At 43.2% G+C, this 22,452-nt stretch overlaps 2 protein-coding genes across 2 annotated transcripts; one reads left to right on the top strand and one right to left on the bottom strand.

The window, feature by feature from the left end:
• Positions 1 to 5,761: 5,761 nt before the first annotated feature.
• Positions 5,762 to 13,042, top strand: LOC110492284 (myosin light chain kinase 2, skeletal/cardiac muscle). The gene is made up of 17 exons (XM_021566473.2): positions 5,762 to 6,028; positions 6,179 to 6,488; positions 6,806 to 6,918; positions 7,079 to 7,157; positions 7,242 to 7,423; positions 7,599 to 7,677; positions 9,526 to 9,844; positions 10,019 to 10,206; positions 10,348 to 10,453; positions 10,577 to 10,670; positions 10,737 to 10,846; positions 11,215 to 11,356; positions 11,557 to 11,627; positions 11,741 to 11,869; positions 12,124 to 12,276; positions 12,375 to 12,507; positions 12,725 to 13,042. The coding sequence occupies exons 2-17, from the start codon at positions 6,227 to 6,229 to the stop codon at positions 12,830 to 12,832; spliced, it is 2,268 nt and encodes a 755-aa protein (XP_021422148.2). The 5' UTR covers positions 5,762 to 6,028; positions 6,179 to 6,226; the 3' UTR covers positions 12,833 to 13,042.
• A 356-nt stretch (positions 13,043 to 13,398) lies between these two features.
• Positions 13,399 to 18,226, bottom strand: LOC110492282 (zinc finger protein PLAGL2). The gene is made up of 2 exons (XM_021566472.2): positions 18,053 to 18,226; positions 13,399 to 17,204 (listed from the first exon to the last, which is right to left on the bottom strand). The coding sequence occupies exon 2, from the start codon at positions 16,677 to 16,679 to the stop codon at positions 15,399 to 15,401; it is 1,281 nt and encodes a 426-aa protein (XP_021422147.1). The 5' UTR covers positions 16,680 to 17,204; positions 18,053 to 18,226; the 3' UTR covers positions 13,399 to 15,398.
• Positions 18,227 to 22,452: the final 4,226 nt, after the last annotated feature.

The raw sequence follows: 22,452 nt of genomic DNA, 5'->3' as shown, positions 1-22,452 counted from the left end.
ATACCATAACCCCACCTCCACCATGGGATGACGTCAGCAAACCGCTCGCCCACATGACGCCAGAGACGTGCTCTGCGGTTGAGGCCGGTTGGACATACAGCCGACTTAATGACCGACTTGTGGTAGAGAAATTATTAAATTGGCAGCGGGTTTAGTGGCCATTCCTGCAGTCAGTATGCCAAATTGCATTCTTATGAGAGGTCTGTGGAATTGTGTTGTGGCAAAACTGCAGACATGTCATAAACGACAGATACCGAGTGGCTAGGACAGACAAGCTCCATAGTATTGTAGAGGACTTAATTCTTGCTGCGGATATGGCTGGGACAATGCTGGGGGTGAGGGATGCCCAAAAAATTATAGACTGTCTTCATCAAACACTGTTTCATGACACTTCAGTGACATGGCAGATGTTTTGAAACAATTACTGTTTCGCGTACAAGCCAGTGAATTATAAGCGTTACAGCTGGATGAGTCGACGGACGTGGCCGGCCGGGCACAGCTCCTGGTATATGTCCGTTTATGGGGCGTCAATTAACCCATGTATAGTCTAAACATTCTGTATACTCTCCTTGTCCTAAGCGTCAAAAATGACCTTTCACTAAACCCCTCAAATAAAGCGGATTAATTGAATTTTAAACCCCAAATCTAATTTGTATTTAATTGTTCCTTTAACCTTTAGTTAAATGACGGCCTAGGAGCAGTGGGTTAACTGCCTGTTCAGGGGCAGAATGACAGATCTGTACCTTGTCGGCTCGGGGGTTTGAACTTGCAACCTTCCGGTTACTAGTCCAACGCTCGTTTATTACAACACACCTGTCATTGTTTTCTTTAAAGTAGAGGATTATTATTATTGCTAACGGTACTGCATAGGTGTAAACATTTTTTTGCAAGAGATAGCACTTGTATAGCCTAAGAAAGTAGCAGTCGTTTTGAAAGCATTTTATTGAAGGGAAACAACAGTCTTGAACTTTGTTGCCAACATAGTGATATATACTGTACAATGAGGAATTCAACTACAAAATACTAATCTTCCATTATTTTAACCATTGCCCCCACCCACAAGCTGTATAAACGAGAATAAGATACAAAACAAAAACGTGAAGAACATAAATCAATCAACTCTAATTAGCACATGTAGGACAGTATGTAAGTGTGCGTGCATGGACTTTGCAGATGTATTTCTGCAGCACATAGTATTTTATTTACAGTCCTTTGGGGGGGCAGAATTGGCATCTCCTCTTGCCTGCCCCAGCTGCAGCCTCAGGTGGACCAGCACAAGATTCAACCCCCTGAACAGCTTTCACAAGCGCTGCAGAGTCTGCTGTGCGAGGGAGGCGCTCCCTTCTTTGAATGTGTGGGGTTACCAGTGCCGTGCCCAGCTGCTTCAGGAACACCCTCTTGTTCCTCTTATCAGGCATCCAGGTAGGGTTGGTCTTGTTCCATATCACAAAGGCATTGTATGAGGACACATCAATGACGTTATTGAAGATGACCAGGGGCCAGCGGGCAGTCATCCTCCTGCAGCTGTAAGTTCCAATCACCTTGTCCAGGTTGTCCACACCACCTTTGTTGTGGTTGTAGTCCAGGATGATGGCTGGCTTCCTGTACTCACAATCACTGATCTCAGCCGTTTGTGCAGTGTGCTAAGGAAGACCACATTCGTGTTCCTCTTTGGGAGTTAAGATACTAGATTGGTGGGGGTGAAGGCAAACTTTGATGAGAAGGTCTCTCCCCCTTGTTGCGAGGAGTGAAGGGGGAGCTCAGGCTTGTTCTTTCTAACTGTGCCAACCATGGCGATCTTTATCTTAAGGAGCTGCTGGCTGAGTTCATAAGAGGTGAAGAAATTGTCACAAGTGACATTGTGCCCCCTCAGTTCATCTGTCACATCAAGCACAACCTGCATCCCCTGGTTCTCCTCTGGGCCTCCACTGGTCGGCTTCCCTGTGTAGACATGCATCTTCCAAGTGTACCTGGATTGCTCGTCACAGGCCACCCATATCTTGATGCCATTCTTTGCTGGCTTGCTGGGCATATACCGCTGGAAAGGACAGTGACCTTTTGACAAAAGAGATTACTATCAGTAATTAGTATCAGTGTCACAGAAAACAATCACATAAATCAATAATATTACAGCAATACATAATACAATGAACAATGACAATCACTTACACTACAGATATAAAAATGTACCTCTGAATGGAACCAGTTGCTCATCCACTGTTACTTCAGGCCCAGGGTTGTAGAGGTATGGCAGACGCTCCACCCACTTCTCCCAGATCTCTCTTATGGCCGCCAGTTTATCTCACACGTCTTGCAGGTCTTGTCTCACAGTTATCAAATCGTAGCATTCTTGAGAAAGTATGAAAGACTTTCAGTGGAATCGTGGCACAGAAAATCGCCCTTCCACTCGGCATCCCAGAGACTACATGTAGCCTTGCCTTGGGACCTATACAAACCCGCTAAGATTAGCAGCCCTATGTAGGCATGCAGGTCAATCTCATCCATCCTTTTCCAGTTGTCTCTATATTTACAGAAACCCTCCATATCTGTCATCTCCAGGATTATTTTTTTGATGGCTAGTGTGATGAACATGTAGAATGTTGAGGCGATGTCCTGGGCATGGGCAACTGCATGTCTTGTGGGCCCTGGGGTCATCCTTATGACATTTTGTGCTGCCATCCTGCCCTGGTTGTCATATGGTGACAAGGAAATTTAGTTTTATTTTGTCTGTGAACTTGGGTCATGTGTGGGGTCATGGAGGGGAGGGGCTGCACATGCACAAGAAAGTTTTAGTTTAGTCTAAGTTCAATCAGTACCACACATAATCTAAATTTCTCATTGTGCGTGTGTGTTTTTGTGGTGTGTAAATTATTTTATAACTGCCGGGTCAAAAATGACCCTAAGACAATCTTTGTACTAGAGGTCGACCGATTATGATTTTTCAATGCCGATACCAATACCAATTATTGGAGGATCAAAAAAGCTGGTACCGATTAATCGACCAATTTTTTAAAAATGTATTTATTTGTAATAATGACAATTACAACAATACTGAATGAACACTTATTTTAACTTAATATAATACATCAATAAAATCAATTTAGCCTCAAGTAAATAATGAAACATGTTCAATTTGGTTTAAATAATGTAAAAACAAAGTGTTGGAGAAGAAAGTAAAAGTGCAATATGTTCCATGTAAAATATGTGCCATGTAAGAAAGCTAACGTTTCAGTTCCTTGCTCAGAACATGAGAAAGCTGGTGGTTCCTTTTAACATGAGTCTTCAATATTCCCAGGTAAGAAGTTTTAGGTTGTAGTTATTATAGGAATTATAGGACTATTTCCCTCTATACCATTTGTATTTCATTAACCTTTGACTATTGGATGTTCTTATCGGCACTTTAGTATTGCCAGTGTAACAGTATAGCTTCCGTCCCTCTCCTCGCTCCTCCCTGGGCTCGAACCAGCAACACAACAACAGCCACCATCGAAGCAGCGTTACCCATGCAGAGCAAGGGGAACAACCACAGGCTCAGAGAGAGTGACGTGTGAAACCTATTAGCGCGCGCTAACTAGCCAGCCATTTCACTTCGGTTACACCAGCCTCATTTCGGGAGTTGATAGGCTTGAAGTCATAAACAGCGCAATGCTTGACGCACAACGAAGAGCTGCTGGCAAAACGCACGAAAGTGCTGTTTGAATGAATGTTTACGTGCCTGCTTCTGCCTACCACCGCTCAATCAGATACTTGTATGCTCAGTCAGATTATATGCAACGCAGGACACGCTAGATAATATATAGTAATATCATCAACCATGTGTAGTTAACTAGTGATTATGATTGATTGTTTTTTATAAGATAAGTTTAATGCTAGCTAGCAATTTACATTGGTTTACTGCATTCGCGTAACATGCAGTCATCTCCTTGTGGAGTGCAACAAGAGAGAGGCAAGTCGTTATTGCGTTGGACTAGTTAACTCTAAGGTTGCAAGATTGGATCAGTTAACAGTTAACAGTTAACCCACCGTTCCTAGGCCGTAATTGAAAATAAGAATGTGTTCTTAACTGACTTGCCTAGTTAAATAAAGGTATAAAAAAAATAAAAAAATAAAAAAACAACAACAAAAAATTGATTAATCGGTGCCCAAAAATACAGATTTCCGATTGTTATGGAAACTTTAAATCGGACCTAATTAATCAGTCGACCTCTACTTTGTACCCTGGTGGTGCATAGCTTTCATGGAAATATGAACAAAGGCAATGTTTCACTTTTTCTAATGTTGGGGTCACTCTAGTAAAAGTAATCAAATATTAAGTTGAAAAATATCATTTAGTTTTTTTTTTCTGCTGTTAAACTTAGTGGCGGATCATTTTTTCCCCTTAAGACAACACATGGGTTAAGGAAGACTTAACAGGACAACCTGAGAGGAAATGTTTAAAGTACAGGACAGCTTTGTGACATCAAATGGACTTTGGTGGTCAAGATCTGTTGGTATCTGCACTGATGGCACAAAAGCCATGAGAGGGAGACATAGTGGAGTGGTAACGCGCGTGAAAGCAGTTGCTCCCGACGCCACTTGGGTACACTGCAGCATCCACCGAGAGGCTCTTGCTGCCAAGGGAATGCCTGACAGCTTGAAAGACGTTTTGGACACTACAGTGAAAATGGTTAGCTTTGTTAAAGCAAGGCTCCTGAACTCTCGTGCATTTTCTGCATTATGCAATGATATGGGCAGCGACCATGTAACATTTTTACAACGTACAGAAGTGCACTGGATGTCTTGCTCCCAGGCAGACTAAATAACTTTTTTGCCCGCTTTGAGGACAATACAGTGCCACTGACACGAGAGGAAAACATTTAAACGTGTCAACCCTCGCAAGGCTGCAGGCCCAGACGACATCCCCAGCCGCGCCCTCAGAGCATGCGCAGACCAGCTGGCTGGTGTGTTTACGGACATATTCAATCAATCCCTATCCCAGTCTGTTGTTCCCACATGCTTCAAGAGGGCCACCATTGTTCCTGTTCCCAAGAAAGCTAAGGTAACTGAGCTAAACGACTACCGCCCCGTAGCACTCACTTCCGTCATCATGAAGTGCTTTGGGAGACTAGTCAAGGACCATATCACCTCCACCCTACCTGACACCCTAGACCCGCTCCAATTTGCTTACCGCCCAAATAGGTCCACAGACGATACAATCTCAACCACACTGCACACTGCCCTAATCCATCTGGACAAGAGGAATACCTATGTGAGAATGCTGTTCATCGACTACAGCTCGGCATTTAACACCATAGTGCCCTCCAAGCTCGTCATCAAGCTCGAGACCCTGGGTCTCGACCCCGCCCTGTGCAACTGGGTACTGGACTTCCTGACGGGCCACCCCCAGGTGGTGAGGGTAGGCAACAACATCTCCACCCCGCTGATCCTCAACACTGGGGCCCCACAAGGGTGCGTTCTGAGCCCTTGTGGGTAGACTAACCATCTTGGGGACCAGAGGTTGAGACACTGGTTGGATGGAGGCCAGACTGTGTGACATTTCAGTAATCAGCTCATTGGGAATAGTTTAATTGGGGAACAGTATCTGATAGTTTAGTGAGACTATTAACACGCCAATAAATATGCAAATTAGGAGTCTGGTCCAAGCCTGGAAAGGATTGGTTGCAACTTGATTAGCCAAGACCCAGACATTTGGATCACTGCCTTCTATGCCCAAATAAAACAAGAATTGTGTGCACATGCTCTCCTTCATCAGAGGAACTGCGTATGTCCTCTTGACGTCTGTCTGGCCTGACATGCATACCTTCATTATCTGCTACTGTTTCGCAACCCTCAGCGCCCTTGCCCCTCGCTTGCCTATTTCTGGACCATGAGGCTGTCGCTGGAAGAGATAACGGAGCAAACCAGCTCACTGCGGCATTCTGCTCTCTGGACAGGACCAACCCCTACTCTCTGACTCTCACCAATACTGGTCTTTCTTGATCTGAGATTATTCCTACTCTGCCTTCTACAGCTTTCATTGATCTAAGAGGTAGGTACAATTTTAAGAGCTCTGAGAGGAGGCCTGAAGAGTGCCAACCTTTATATTTTTGGAGGGAGCTGTAACCAACTGTACTGACTTTTTTATAATCTGTAACCAGCCTTTTCATTTCTTGAGGATAACTCTGCCTATGTCTTCTAGTCTAGAGGCTTGTGTTTTGCGGAGGCCTATTGAGGACCACTGTTCATCATGGGTTCCGTGCGGTGTACGCCACCTGTCCCACTCCCCACAAACCTACCTGTCCTAGAGGCCAAAGTAGATGACTTGAGTCACAAGTTAGATGAGCTCCTCTCCAGACAAAAAGGTTCCTGCTCCATCTGCTCCACCTGCAGTCTGCACAGCGGCCAGCCAGAGGCAACAGAAAGGCAGCTTGTGGCCCAGTCCAGGCTGCTAGAGAACTTTGAGAGGAAGATCGGTGAGATGCAGAGGACCTTAGAGGCCCTGGTCAAAGGTAACGTTCAATCGATCTGAAATGACACATGGATGTATTGTATTGTTATTGACAAGCTAAGTTTGACTGAGCTCACTACAGGATTGACCCATGGTTTAGTATTTCAATGTCTCAACCAATACCGTGTATCTGCATTAAAGTTTCAACCTGCATTTCAAAGGAGATTAATAACTGTGAAGTGGACATGAATTACAATGATTTTGCTCACACAATGTTGATGTTACAACAACATCCATACTACTGTGAAGATGACAGAGGCTTGTAGGAATTGTGTCCAATATCCTTTGAGGATAATTCCATTTTGTCTTGTAAATGAGGTCTGGCGCAAAGGAACCCCCACACCTGCCAGGAAGCTGCCCCTGCCCCACCCATTGAGCCATCACCTAGAACAGTATATCTGCCAGCCGAGACCTCACTAGTCACTTCTAAGGTACTTTGAGTCTGTTTCCTTATTGTGTGAATGGTTGTGTATACACTGCATTGTCTTTTTCCATGTTGATACATGTCAACATGGGAAACATGTATATCTAAATGACAAAACATAAAGCAACTGTTTTAGTCTGTCCGGTGCTATGTTCTCTCATGTTCAGGATGAGATCCCGGATCAGTTGGAGACAAACAGACAGCAGGATAAGACACAACACACTCCTACCACCCCAGCAAAGAAAGGTAACTATTCATACTCAATGAGCTCCAGACCAAATGTAGGTGACCATAATCCAGGGTGGATTCAATTGGTGTGTTATTTGATAGAGACGGATGCAAAGAAAACATTGACACGGCTGGCAGTAGCAGTTTTCCCATCAATGGCGCACACTCAAAAGATTTTGACTCAGACAAGGACCACAGTGACGAAGAACCAAGCGGTGACATCCATCGAAGAGTCACTTAGGACAGCATCTCTGCCAGTCAGTGATTCATTAAGCATGGAAAAGGTACTCTTATAATATGTTTCTTCATTGTGTCAATGGTTTTGTGTATACATTGCATGGATATGTGTATACTTCATGTCTCTAATTGGCAAAACATAAAACAAGCCTTTTAGTTGATGATTGATCAGTGGCACACCTTGTGATATGCTCAAGCTGCCTCTGTTTCTCTCATGCTCAGGCTGAGACCCTGAATCAGTTTGAGACGAACAGACACCAGGAAACAAAGCAACAGACTCCTATCGCTCCTGCAAAGAAAGGTAACTCACTTCTATTTTAGTGGTATGACTATAGTCATGTCATACTCTGTGAGCTCAAGACCTACATTTGGCTAGATTGAGCTGACCAACATTCATGGATTCGATGGGTGTTTATGAGTTATATGATAGATAGGAACACAAAAAGCATTGCCATATGAATGGATAGACATACAGTTGAAGTCGGAAGTTTACATACACCTTAGCCAAACACATTTAAACGTTTTTCACAATTCCTGACATTTAATCCTAGTAGAAATACCCTGTCTTAGGTCAGTTAGGATCACCACTTTATTGTAAGAATGTGAAATGTCAGAATAATAGTAGAGAATTATTTATTTCAGCTTTTCTTTCATCACATTCCCAGTGGGTCAGAAGTTTACATACACTCAATTAGTATTTGGTAGCATTTCCATTAAATTGTTTAACTTGGGTCAAACATTTTGGGTAGCCTTCCACAAGCTTCCCACAATAAGTTGGGTGAATTTTGGCCCATTCCTCCTGACAGAGCTGGTGTAACTGAGTCAGGTTTGTAGGCCTCCTTGCACACACACGCTTTTTCAGTTCTACGCACAAATTTTCTATGGAATTGAGGTCAGGGCTTTGTGATGGCCACTCCAATACCTTGACTTTGTTGTCCTTAAGCCATTTTGCCACAACTTTGGAAGTATGCTTGGGGTCATTGTCTATTTGGAAGACCCATTTGCGACCAAGCTTTAACTTCCTGACTGATGTCTTGAGATGTTGCTTCAATATACAGTATCCACATCATTTTCCTACCTCATGATGCTATCTATTTTGTGAAGTGCCCCAGTCCCTCCTGCAGCAAAGCACCCCCACAACATGATGCTGCCACCCCCGTGCTTCACGGTCGAGAGGGTGTTCTTCAGCTTGCAAGCCTCCCGCTTTTTCCTCCAAACATAACGATGGTCATTATGGCCAAACAGTTCTATTTTTGTTTCATCAGACCAGAAAACATTTCTCCAAAAAGTATGATCTTTGTCCCCATGTGCAGTTGCAAACCGTAGTCTGGCTTTTTTTATGGTGGTTTTGGAGCAGTGGCTTCTTCCTTGCTGAGCAGCCTTTCAGGTTATGTCAATATAGGACTCATTTTACTGTGGATATAGATACTTTTGTACCTGTTTCCTCCAGCATCTTCACAAGGTTCTTTGCTGTTGTTCTGAGATTGATTTTCACTTTTCGCACCAAAGTACGTTCATCTCGAGGAGACAGAACGCGTCTCCTTCCTGAGTGGTATGATGGCTGCGTGGTCCCATGGTGTTTATACTTGTGTAATTTTGTTTGTACAGATGAACGTGGTACCTTCAGGTGTTTGGAAATTGCTCCCAAAGATGAACCAGACTTGTGGAGGTCTACAATTTGTTTTCTGAGTTCTTGGCTGACTTCTTTTGATTTTCCAATGATGTCAAGCAAAGAGGCACTGAGTTTGAAGGTAGGCCTTGAAATACATCCACAGGTACACCTCCAATTGACTCAAATGATGTAAATTAGTCTATCAGAAACTTCTAAAGCCATGACATCATTTTCTGGAATTTTCCAAGCTGTTTAAAGGCACAGTCAACTTAGTGTATGTAAACTTCTGACCCACTGGAATTGTGATACAGTGAATTATAAGTGAAATAATCTGTCTGTAAACAATTGTTGGAAAAATTACTTGTGTCATGCACAAAGTAGATGTCCTAACCGACTTGCCAAAACTATAGTTTGTTAACAAAAAAATGTGGAGTGGTTGAAAAACGAGTTTTAATGACTCCAATCTAAGAGTATGTAAACTTCCGACTATAACTGTATATTATATTAATTAATGGGTGTCTGCTGGTATGGGAGCAGAGCAAAGAGACTCTGTTGGAGAGCAGTGGATTGGAGGGAACCAGCAGGGGGTCAGAGGTCAACCAATGGCAGCAGATTCCCACAGACAGAGTGAAACTAAAAGGGGTTGGATGAGAGAGGTTCCACCTGTAGCGGTTGTCCCATCAATGGCGGACACTCCAAGGACTGAGACGAGGACCACAGTGGCGGAGAACCAAGCAGCTGCTCCATCAAGTCCCGCCCCCGCACCAAAAAAGCAGTCTGGGTTGGCTGTCCTTATGCCAACTGTGGAAAGCTCCTCCCTCAGACAAGTGCACAGCTGTCCAGAGTCCTTGCAGAGGTAAAGGCGCTTACTCATCACCTAACATACATACTAATAAAAATGATACATGATTGGATATCGGATCTATATGTGAAAAACACATCCACCACCAATTTGAATCACATTGCTTTCCACCATACAAATTATAAATGCAACTCTGCTCTGATTGTTCTGACCTTCTTTCTGGTCCAGGCTCCAGAGTTCAAGGCCCAAGCCCCAGTCTGTCTGCCCTGCCCGTAGACCTGCTGTTGGGAAGACCTGCAGTGTTTTGGGAGGGGCTAGTCCAGTTGCAGCCAGTGGAATACAGATCATAGTAGTCCCTACTACAGCAGAAAGGACCCGGACCAAGTCCCCTACCAAAACTTGCCATAAGGTCATAGGTGATTGTTGACTTCCGTGCACAAAAGGCCTTAGTGTGTTTGATAATTTTGGGATTAGTATGCTATTATACAAAGACGTGTACTGACATTGTGCTAATGAGTGTTGCCCTCCCAATCTCTCTCTCTCTATCTATCTCTCAGATGACGTTCCCCCCCAGCCAGCTCCTTTCCTTCACCGCTGTGTGTCTTTGCGATCCAACCCCCCATCTGACACCTTCATCATCCACACCAGAGAGGTGCTGGGGAGGTAAACTGACATCTGTAGCCTACTGGTCTGGAATAGTGGTAGAACTAGTAATCTCCCAGATGTTATCTACTAGCTATTGGGTTTGTGTGTTAATGAGTTAAGAAAAACATATTTTTCCCTCAGCGGACGCTTTGGCAAGGTGCACAAATGCACTGAAAAATCCTCTGGACTAAAGCTTGCAGCTAAGATAATCAACACACGAACTGCTAAAGAAAAGGTGAGTGAGTGAGTGAGGTACATATTTGTATGTTCACATACACATTTGCCTGTGTTGTTCTCTCAGGAAAGGGCAAATAATGAGGTGCAGGCAATGAACCAGCTGAGTCATCCCAACATCCTCCAGCTCTACGAGGCCTTTGAGGCCAAGCACCAGCTGGTGTTAATTCTGGAATAGTAAGTGGCTACTATTCCTTCATATTCCACTCTGCTATTCAGTGTCATTGGTTAGCAAGATCTCCATTACACTGTAGTGCTTCTAAACATTCTACAAATCATTCAACAGGGATCAATACATTAACAATTCATTAATATACTTGAATGATCTCCTGAGGGGGGATTTGGTTTGCTGGCAGCAGACACTAAAGTACAAAGTACAGACACTCAGAGACATAGATACGGAACACTGAATCACCACAAATATGGATACATTATTAAAACAAAGACAAAGTGCATTACATACAGTATACCTCAATCAAAAGTACACAATGGAAAGGGGAGAAAGGAGCAGTGGAGTTAGTCAACCTGATGTCTGTGTGTGGCAGTGTTGAGGGCGGGGAGCTGTTTGACAGGATTGTGGATGAGAGCGCACCACTGACCGAGGTGGACGCCATGGTGTTTGTCAAGCAGATCTGTGAAGGGGTCAGCTACATGCATCAGATGTACGTCCTCCACCTCGACCTGAAAGTGAGTATGGTGGACTGGATGTGCATTCCAGATTTCAAGGCTCACCATCGTCACAAATGCCAGGCACATTTTAATTACCACTTGAAGCACATCGTGGTCAGTCTCACCGTAACTCAGAGGCATCCATATGTGTGTTGTTGTAAGAAAAGTAATCAATGGTTAATTTATCCAAATGAATTTGCGCACTCCGATGTTCACAGCCGGAGAATATCCTTTGTGTGAATCGAACTGGCCATCAGGTGAAGATTATCGACTTTGGGCTGGCAAGAAGGTAATGCCTCTCTTCAGCTGTGGGTGTGATTTTGGGGGATTTATTGTGAGCATTGGTAGCAGCTTTCTCAAAACGCACCTTGAAAAATAATTTTCTTTCTTCCTCGGAATCAGATACAGGCCGCGGGAGAAGCTCAGAGTCAATTTTGGAACCCCTGAATTTCTGGCCCCAGAGGTGGTCAACTTTGATTTTGTGTCCTTTCCCACAGACATGTGGACCTTAGGGGTTGTCACTTATATGCTGTGAGTCTAAAATATAAGCCTCATATTCCCTAACATCTAAGTTAAACCGTAAGTTGAATGGGGCAAATTTACTTCCACGTAAGTAACATTATTACTTAGCGTCCCATTGACATCAATGCATGACCAAGTAAAAATGTGACTTAAGTGGGAGTTAGGATTCACCCCCCCCATGTCCCTACCATGCATGCTCTTTCATTGTGACCTGTTTCCATGTGTATGTGCATGTGGCACTTCCTTCCTCTCATCCTCCACAGTCTAAGTGGCCTTTCACCCTTCCTGGGTGATGATGAGAGCCAGACCCTCAACAACGTCCTCTCTGCCAACTGTTCTTTTGAGGATGAGGCCTTTGAGCACATCTCAGCAGAGGCCAAGGACTTTATCTCCCACCTTCTGGTCAAGGAGAGGGGGTGAGGGCCAAAGCTGAAATAATAATCATAACACTCATGATTGTGATGATTATTACAGTTTATTAGTTATACTTCTACCATGTTCCCTGTTTGGCCAGAGGGCGAATGAGTGCTTTACAGTGTCTAAGACATCCGTGGCTCAACAACATTGCAGAGAAGGCCAAGGGCAGCAATATAGTACTGAAGTCCCAGGTCCTGCTGAAGAAATACCTGGCCAAGAAACTATGGAAGGTCAGTTAAACAGAATTCCTGCACCACACAGTGTGGTTCATTTAGTTGGTTGTGTAGTTGGAAGGCACATTGTTTACATTATGGTAGTTTTATCCTCTTTGCACTGCAATCAGCTGTGTCATGTCAATTGTTTCCGGCCGACCATTGTTGATGAGACGCATCCAACCTTCCTGCCCTGCTCACTTTGTTGTAAATGTGCTTCTGTGCTTGTTGACAGAAAAACTACATTGCGATAGCAGCAGCCAACAGATTCAAGAAGATCAGCAGCGGTGGGGAACTGACCTCTCTGGATACGGAGACGGATACAGTACCTATAGCAACGTAACAATGTCACCCATTAATACAGTACCTGCACTGCCGCCTTACAATGTCACCCCTGTGAAATCTGTACTGACCTACGCTGGACAAACTGCATACTTGTAAAGACCTCCCACATAATCAGTCAGAGAAGGTACTCTTGTCATGGTCTGTCTGTGTAAACAAACCTGGACACAGTGTGTGAATAAATAGTGGCTACACAACATAATTTCACTCATAAAATGAACAGCAATTTTGTACTTTTATATTTTTTCTTGTGTGGAAATGTATGGAAGCGGATTCATGCCAAAAGATATGACACTACATCTATAAAGGAAATAGTGAAATTATTTTGTAATTTTAAACGTAACCTTTATTTTACTAGGCAAGTCAGTTAAGAACAAATTCTTATTTACAATGATGGCCTACCTCACTCAAACCCGGACGATGCTGGGCCAATTGTGTCCCTATGGGACTCCCATTCACGGCCGGATGTGATACAGCCTGGATTCGAACCAGGGTGTGTGTAGTGACGCCTCAAGCACTGAGGTGCAGTGCCTTAGACCGCTGCGCAACTCAATAACGAGAAACCAATCCAATCTAATAGGTACTTTATTGTTTACATTCATACAATAAGAAAATGCTTCAAAGATAATATGATAAGAGCAGTTCAGCAATTCTTGTTTTGTATCTTCTTCTATAGGGTGATGGAACAAACAGCTAGAGCCTTGTCCTAAGAGCTAACGAGGATGTGATGCCTGCATACTAGTAACGCTTCCAGCTAATTTTACTGCAGGCAACAATGCAATTTAATTAAATGGAATCCTCATTCAATACAATATGATGGGAACTTAACTATTGGGCATAACATCCTTTCGTCAATATGCTAAGCTAACCTCAATACAAATCTATTACTATAAAGTGTGCGTTCGTTGAATTGACAAAAATAAACTCTACACAAATGTTTTCTCTGCAATTACAAGTTGCTCTTTTCTGAGGTAGTCAAAGGACGCGTTCCAGGCTGACTACATTTCAGACAGTTGCATTGCATCAACCAATGGTTGCATGCTACTTAATTGACTGCGCAGTCAGGCCTCAGATTGCTATATCATATGATGTGGTTAGGTGATATGTTAAAACACCTATCCAGGTGTTGTGAGATTTGGCAGGCGTCTGCAATGTAGTCTGTCTAAAACGCTGCCAACAAATATACAATCATCATGGGCGTGGAGGAACTGATCTCTACATATCAGGAAAGGATACAATACATAAGTACTGGTAAAAGAGACAACAATGTTCAAGGAGGAGAGATGTTATTCCGTACTGATTGTTCATTTTTACGTAACAGTTACCTCCACGCAAAGAAAGAAACGGGTACTGTAATAGGATAAGGTAGAGGTAGAGAGTTTATGGGTCAATCAATGTCACTGTCTGTTGTATCTAAACAAAACAAGCAATTTGATTAAGAAAATCTACATTTTCACTTTAGATCTAATAGCACAAGTTAGAGCCAAAGTAACTAGGAAAGAGATTAAAATGATATACCCTAACCCCAAAGGACAGAGTTCTGTATTAATCTCTTCATCTAGGAGAGCATGTTGTTGAGGTAAAAAGAACAAAACATTTCATAAGACATCAATTCTATCCTTTCATAATGTCTTAAGTGCTTAAACCCAGTCAATAGAGTAGACACCCAAGAGGCACAACAGTAGCATTTTTTTAAGACATCGGTGCAACATTTCACTGAATAAAGGATACAGTCAATGATATGCAGTAATATGAAACCCATTTCAGTAACACTCTCTAAAGCAGTGTTTGACAAACCTCTCCTCAAGTACCCCCTGCCATTCCACTTACTTGGTATATTCCAGAACAAGCACAGTTGATTGAACTGGTCAACTATTAATCAAGCTCTTGATTACTTGAATCAGGTGTGCTAATACTGTCTGGAACATACCAAATAATTGGAATGGGGGTCCTGTATAGAGGTTTGGGAAACTGCTTTAAAGGGATTTAAAAATCAAACATCTCTAGTTTTTGTATAAATAAGCAGAACATGATAACACAAGTACACTTTTACATAAGCTGCTGTTAAATATCTAACATGACCATTGTCATACAAGTGACTAACATTATTGGAAAACAAGATGAGTGGCAGGTGTCATGCAGCACTTATGTCCACATTGTTTAGACCTTATGCGGTCTTTTCTGAACAAAGTGCAACCATTTGGCCTATTTCTAACAGGTTTCAATAAAACAACATTTTGGTTGCTAAAACACACTTTCTATTCTCCTTCTGCTCAAGTTTCTTATTATCGGATGAGGTAATACTGATGAAGTGGTTATTTGTGTTCAACATCATCATAACAAAAACTATTGCTACTGAAAGCTTAATTAGCATCATTAAAAAAATACAATTCCCATTTTTTTCCCATAAAAAAAATAAATGCAAGCACATTTGATGCCTATATGTATCACTCGTATATTCAAGACTTTCGAGACACTCGTCCTTTATGGGAGGCTTTATTCAAGAATATTTGGAGTGTTCCTTGGCCTGGTGCTGGGGTCACGTGGGTCACATGGTATCAGGCTGCTCACTGTTGAAAGGTCTGGTAGTAGCGAGGTAGGGAGGTGGAAGTGCTCATTCCAGGATTGCTGAACCCCTGAGGTAGCTGGTTGTTGTTGTGGTTGTGGGCTCCGGGGACCTGCGGTGCGTGAAGTTGTGGGGGCTGCAGGAAGGTGAGTCCTCCTGGGGCCTGATAGGGTAGGGGGCTGGAGGAGGAGGGCGGCACAGTGGAGGTGGAGGTAGACGGGTAGCCCATCACCAGACCTCCCATACTCATATGAGCACTGTAGGGAGGCAGGCTGAACGGCAAGAAGCCCAGAAGAGGACCCAAGTCCATGTTAGCAGCGCACGACAGCTCGGCTGAGGAGAGAGCGGGGCTCCTGGACAGAAGGTGGGGGTCCCCAGCCACTGGGCCACCCTGGGTTTCTGAAAGCACTTCCCTCTGAGGGGAGGCGGAGGAGGAGGTAGAGGAGGAGGCTGTGGTCAGGTGTGGGGGCAGCCCGCTCTGCAGGTCCATTAGGAAGCTCTCCATGTCAGTGCGGGGATATGAGGTAGATCCATGCTGATACCTGGCCATGTGGCCATAAGGCTGCTGTTGCTGCTGGGGGAGGTGGTGGTGGGGATGGGGAGAGGGGCCTGGCATGTGGAGGCCCACCCCCATGGCCGTGGACAGGGAGCCCTGCATGAGAGAGTGGTGTTGGTGGCCCATGCCTGGATTGGAAATGGTCTGCAGGGGGTAACTGCTGTACATGTCAATGGGGAAGGCCTCTACATGCTCCTTGGAGGAGGGTCCCATGCTGCATTGCACCGGACTTGGCTCTTCCTTTACGGGCCCAGGTGTGGTGGGGGCTGGTGTGGGGGTGGTGGTTGTGGGCTCCTGGACGTGGCTCTTCTTCAGGTGGCGCGTCAGATGGTCCCTGCGACCAAATCGCTGGGCGCAGCGCGGGCACAGAAAGTCACGGCGGCCCGTGTGCACCACCGCGTGACGCCGCACATCCTTGCGAGTGTAGAAGCGCCGGTCGCAGCGCTCGCACGAATACTTCCTCTCCCTGACGGTGGCGGTGACCTCCAGTGGCGGAAGCCTGTCGGTGTGGCTCCCCAGCTGCTCCAGCAGGGCAGGCGCCCCCTCTTGGCAATGGAGCTCCCCAGGGATGGTGGCGCTGGAGGCAGGGGCGTGGGCGGCCAGCAGGTGGCGCCGGTAGCCCAACTGAGTGCTGTACTGTTTGCCACACTCCTGGCAGTGGAACACCTGCCTGTTGGCGTCGTGGGCCTGCAGGTGGCTCTTCAGGTGCTCCTTCTGTTGGAACATGCTCTAGCAGAGGTAACGGCGCTGGGTCTTCTGCAGAGGGCGACGGGCCATAAGCATGAGCAGACGGACAAAACACTCATGGGGTATTTTAAGAGAGGACCTTCAAACTTGACACCATTGGCTGCACCGTTAATGGAGAGTAGGGTGTTGAATGCTGCTGAATGCTGCTGAATGCTGCTAGTGGAGTGTTTCGTATTCTCTCCAGGTGAGGATCTGTCCGCCTGTCTCCCTTTCCAGTACGAGCTTTTATCAGATGGGGGGGTTCTGCAGCAGCAGCTGCCATAGCAACCCAATAGGGCCTGGGCAAAGAGAGCAGAGTCACTCACTCAGCTGCTAAGGCTGTGGCTGTGTGAGCATCCCTGAGCTTGTGTGAGTTTTATGTTTTTGTGTGTGTATGTGTGCGTGTCTCCGCAGGGTAATTATTGGGTAAGGTCCAAAGTTGTGTGCTTCTTCTCCCTGTCTCATCCAGCCACACGAGCCAGAGGACCGGTTGAACGTGAGTGGCAATTTTGCATGACCACAGTCCTATAAAGAAGCACAAGGTTAAGATCAGCCTACAGTTGTTGTGTGATGAAATTACCAGGGTCAAGCTGATGCCGGACACACCCCATGTATAGCACCCATCCAAAGCGATGCACTTTACATTATTTTAACTTTGGCAATACCGTAATATTTAAAAAAAAATATTACTTGGCTTTTTAAGTTGAAGATTTACTATGGTTAGGCTAATTGTGCAAGTGCTGCAGATCAATATTCATCAAGTGAAACCTGGGGTGGCATGATATGAGCCTTGTATTCTATATTAGAAAATTATCCTTTTCACATCATTTGATGGGGCAACTGTACAAAAGACACTCTGATCTGAACAATGAAAAGCAAGGTATGAGAGTTTCACTTGGAAACGAATCAAGTCTATTACAACGAACATATGGTTCATCATCAACTCGCGCTGATCAGCATGTATATGAAGTCAAAAACACACAAAAACGTATTCACGTAGTAACTTAAAAACACAAAGTAAATTAACTTAACTCAATAAATGGACTCGTGTAAATCATGAGCAATGATTGAAAAATAATGAATGGGGAAACGTAATACGAAAATAAGGACGTGATGATAACATTCAAAAACATTTTTTTTAAACGTTTGTATTCTGAAAATGTGATGAGCGCTAACAAAACAGTGATGTTTTCCTTAATTACATAAAGTAATGAAAATAAATGTACATGTTGCACTACTATTTGAAAAGTGCTAAAGAAATTCAGCAAGTTCATGTCACCGAATTTGATCGGTATGAGTAACGTTAGATTTTTACTATCAGCCTGGCAGGCGTATATTTGGGACGTTTCCGTTGAAAATGGGCGTAAACGTACCTTTAAAACTTTCACGATTCGGTTCTTGGTCCTTTTCTCTCAGATGTTTTGTAAAACTATTTTTCCAATTTTTTTAAGTTTTATTATTTTCGGGGCCTGGGTTTTTCCTCCGCGGCGCTGGAGTTGCAGAGCGCTTGCATTATGGGAGTGTGACGTCAGACACACCACTTTTTGACTAACTTTTGTAGAGGTTGCCAACTAAATAAGGTTCACCAACACTGCGACCTAGTATGCAATACTTCATATTAAACCTTAAGACATGGGACAATATTTTAAAACTTAGAAAAAGATGATTCCATAACATCATTGCATATACTCCTTTTTTCTGTAGAAAATTAAAACTGTTAAATTGAAGGTGTTGTACGCCCAAAAAACAAGAGGATGGCCATATGGGTCCCACATCATGACACTATATAAGAAGAGAGGAGGATGGAGGTAGCGGACTCACTTACGACGAGGAGGAGAAGATGCTCATCTCCATCAGATTTTCTGGTCATTATCTGGTTCTGGTCAGGTCTTAGGATGACCAAAAATCCTAATGTAAACTTAATCCATGTTTCAAACAGTTCCTTCATTGATGAACTATTTGAAACAGGGATTTAGGTTGCATTGATTGTGGAGTAAGGTTGCATAGCCTACTGCTTTTGTCATTTGTCTTGTACCAATAGCTTCAAACTATATCATGGCAATCTCACAGACTGTCTGTTAAGGTTTGCATTGCAGCTCCAGCTGCAAAATGTGTGGTTACATTTCCCCAGCCCCATCCCTCAGTTCACCAAACAATGTGGCAGGATCAGGCTGTTGAAATGACAGATTGTACCTATTTTTATTAATGTGGATGTTCTCTGTGTGACTTTATTTGGGGGTATGGGTAATCATAATGACTAGTACTCTATTTTTTACAGACTATAATCCGTTTTCGTTTGATAATAACCAAAATGATTTTATTCACCCCTTACCCCAATTTTTGTGTGCGCTAATAAATAGGCAGTTAAGGCACTGTCATTTGAACAGCACTGCACACCCTAAGAAAACTAGAGTACTGGAACATCAATGAAAAATATGGCTAGCCCTAGGGTTTTATTCTTAACGCTGTAGTAAATATAATTATGCTCCCTTATGTCTTTATGTAATTAAATAGTAGCCTAGAAAAATCGTATTTATTCTTGGATTTTTTTAAATCTCAAAACAGAATGTCCCACTGGACACACGCTGGTTGAATCAAAGTTGTTTCCATGTCATTTCAATAAAACAACATTGAACCAACGTGGAATAGACATTGAATTGACGTCTGTGCCCACAGGGGTGGTCTCAGATTTTTCCTCTCCATGTTTTCCTTCAGGTTGATCTCTGCCAGGTTCGTCCATGGACAGGTTACATGATGCCATTGTGACCCGTGCTTAACTTGGAGCTGAATACCGGCACCTAAAATGTTCTACTGCTTGAGCTCCTGTTCCTCTTAGAGAATATTAGCTCAAAAGTATTGTGGAGCTTCTGCACCTAAATATAAACAGTACCGACACCCAGAATGAGTACCAGCACCTATTTCAGTCCAAGTGTAACACTGATTGTGGCTAATTTTGCAGATAGCAGAGCCACAATGGCTTGATCTCTGTCAATTCTCTCCCACTAGCGTTGGTTTGTAGAGTGACTAGAGAGAGAGAGGGGGTAGGGAGAGTTGTTTAGTGTTTCATTCCTGCAGTGTTTTGACCCTTGACCTCACTGTTGTGTTCTGTCCGCCTTGCATTCCAAAGTGACTCACTGGGCAAAAATTGGTTGAATCAACATTGTTAACACGTCATTTCAACCCCCCCCCCCCCCCCCCTCCCCAATGTATGTGATGACGTTGAATCAAAGTGGGAAACTGATTGGATTTGCAAAAAATCAACGTAAGGGCATTTTTTTATTTTTTTTATTCACACAACTTGTAACCTACAGGCCAGCCAATGACATTTCACGTTAGTTGAAAGCTCAACCGAATGTAAATCAAAACTAGACGTTGAACTGACATGACGTCTGTGCCCAGTATTTTTTGCATTGGCTTATGTGCTAACTCGCATCTATAGGTACAGTGCGGAGATATTTGAATGCAGCACCTATTTTTTTTCTCAAAACAATTAAAGGAGAAGAGGATTGCAGATGATTTTGAGCATTAGCATTACATATGCAAAAAATAAGTTAATAGTTTCCTTGTTTTTTCTTATCAATACCAGTGTGGTCAATCTTAGGGACGTCCATGACAAGTTTCAAGTTGAAAGACCACTGAGGAGTGGATTTACAGTGTTTTAAATGGAAATGGAAAATCTGATTTGTCAATATCTCAGCCATCTTGTGATCAATCCCTTTATTAGTAAATTCCCAATTTGTTTTTTATTCGATTTATGTATATTTTGCACATTTTAGCATATGTGCTAATATGCATCAACTGGTATAGTGTGGCCAACTTTGAATGCGTCAATGTTGTTTTCTCAAACTCTTTAGGGACTATTGTAATGAGTCCAAAAAACAGATTTGGAGTGAATCTGACATTTAGTCCATGAAAATAATATTATTTATGATTATTTTAAGTATTAGCGTTACATAGTCACAAAAGTGAATTGTTAATAGTTTCCTTATTTTTTTAAGCTATCAAAAACTTAACATGGTTCATCATGATAATGGTTTTGATGACCTTAAAACGTTTCAAGTAGATAAGCCATTGTGGAGTGGATTTACAAAGGATTTAAATGGACACGTAAAATCTGATTTCCTGATGACTGATGCCATCTCTTAACCAATCCCTTTGCTTTTCTCCAACTTCGTTATGGTTTCCACATGGCCATATTTCCATGATACAGCGCTTGTTTACGGAAAACCGACGGGAGACAGAGTCGACTACCTGTGCTAATTAGTGTGAACGGAAGACACCCCAAACGTGATGTCACTGAAAAATACTTTCGGTTGCAACTATTAAAACCGGTTAAAGGGTATATTTTGCATTTGTGAAATTATTTCTGATGTGTTATGAAAGTAGAGTGCTTTAAGTTTAGAACCTTACCGCAATTGAGAATTGATTCACGTTTAGATGGAGTATTTGGATGTTTTGGCTGACAGCCAATTCGCCTCTTAACAGAAATTGTAAGATCCTTGGATAATAAGGAGTAACGTTAGGCTTCTTAAATCCATTATTGGGCTATGCCAAATGGGGTGACGGATATGAGGGTTTAAGCAAAGATATTTATAACTAACCCAAGACAGTTAGTTACCCGTGTTGGTTTAAATGGGAGCAAATTAAGCATAGTTGTCAGAACAAGCATTGTATTTGCATATTTCCGTTTCATCGTTTACTAGGAATGCGCACTTCACAGAGAAGGCTTTCTCTAGTGGTAATATGCAAATACATGCTAGAACACACCAATCGTTTTTCGCTAGTTCGTGCATGGCTCTGCCCACCTCCTTGCTTGTTCTGACAACTATGCTTCATTTGCTCCCATTTAAACCAACACTGATTACGAACAGAGTCCACAAAGTTTTGTAGATGTGACCCTTTGACTTTTTTTTCGTAACAGATTGTAGTTTTGTGAACAGAAAACTGTATAGCACTAACCCTTGTTCTATCTAGGTTAAGCAAAGGTCTGTATAACTAACCCAATATAGACAACAGCCTATTTTTCGATGCGAGCAAATTAATCATAGTGGGCAAGGAGGTAGGCAGAGCCAAGCACGAGCAAGCGAGATCCTATTTGCGCGTTCTAGCATGTATTTGCATATTTCGTTAGGGAAGCCTAGTCTGAAGTGCTCCTGTGCAATAACTCAATTCGCTCGTGCACTCCTTCTAGACAATGCCATTTAAAAAAAAACTTTGGCAAAGGGTAAAGTCTACAAAACGTAGTTTCACTCTGTTCGTAGCATATTCTAGTTTTGGGAATAGAAAACTGTATTGAGATCAAATGTTTAATCGATGAGAACATTTGCAGAATGTCGGCCAAAATCCATCTGGCGCCATCTTCTCCAATGCAGGCCACTGGGCTTCCTCTCATCACCATATTTGGTCGTGAGTGGAAACGCCAACTGGATGCTTCAGATTTACAGTGAAACATCTGGCTCATTGTTCTATCTTCGGTTTCAGTGAGACTTCTTCATTCAACATGTCGGTCAGCAAACAAATGTTTAGTCTGCATGCCGCCACCTACTGTGCTGGAGTGTGTTAAGTGAGACTGCTTATAACAGCACCACCTGTAGGCCAATCTGTGACATTATTTTTTAGCAAATTACTCTGTGCCACTTACTTTGTGCCAATTTAGAAAAAGTTACACATTTATGCTTGAGTTATTCGACCATGTCAAGAAAAATAAAATCAAAGAATACAGGAGAGATAAGCAATAGCTTCGCCGTGAACCACTATTAATACAACAATATGG

This window comes from Oncorhynchus mykiss, chromosome 16, assembly GCF_013265735.2.
Source record: "Oncorhynchus mykiss isolate Arlee chromosome 16, USDA_OmykA_1.1, whole genome shotgun sequence".
In the NCBI taxonomy this organism is placed as follows: Eukaryota; Metazoa; Chordata; class Actinopteri; order Salmoniformes; family Salmonidae; genus Oncorhynchus; species Oncorhynchus mykiss.
Note: the sequence above shows the minus strand (reverse complement) of the source record. Positions and strands in the feature narration are given on the sequence as shown.

What these genes read in the sequence shown, in the direction of transcription:
- LOC110492284 (XM_021566473.2), top strand. Translation starts at nt 6,227, where the DNA reads ATGGGTTCCGTGCGGTGTACGCCACCTGTCCCACTCCCCACAAACCTA. An exon ending in CCTCACTAGTCACTTCTAAG is followed by an intron (nt 6,919 to 7,078) that starts GTACTTTGAGTC and finishes TCTCATGTTCAG; the next exon opens with GATGAGATCCCGGATCAGTT. An exon ending in CTTCTGGTCAAGGAGAGGGG is followed by an intron (nt 12,277 to 12,374) that starts GTGAGGGCCAAA and finishes CTGTTTGGCCAG; the next exon opens with AGGGCGAATGAGTGCTTTAC.
- LOC110492282 (XM_021566472.2), bottom strand. Translation starts at nt 16,679, where the DNA reads ATGTTCCAACAGAAGGAGCACCTGAAGAGCCACCTGCAGGCCCACGAC.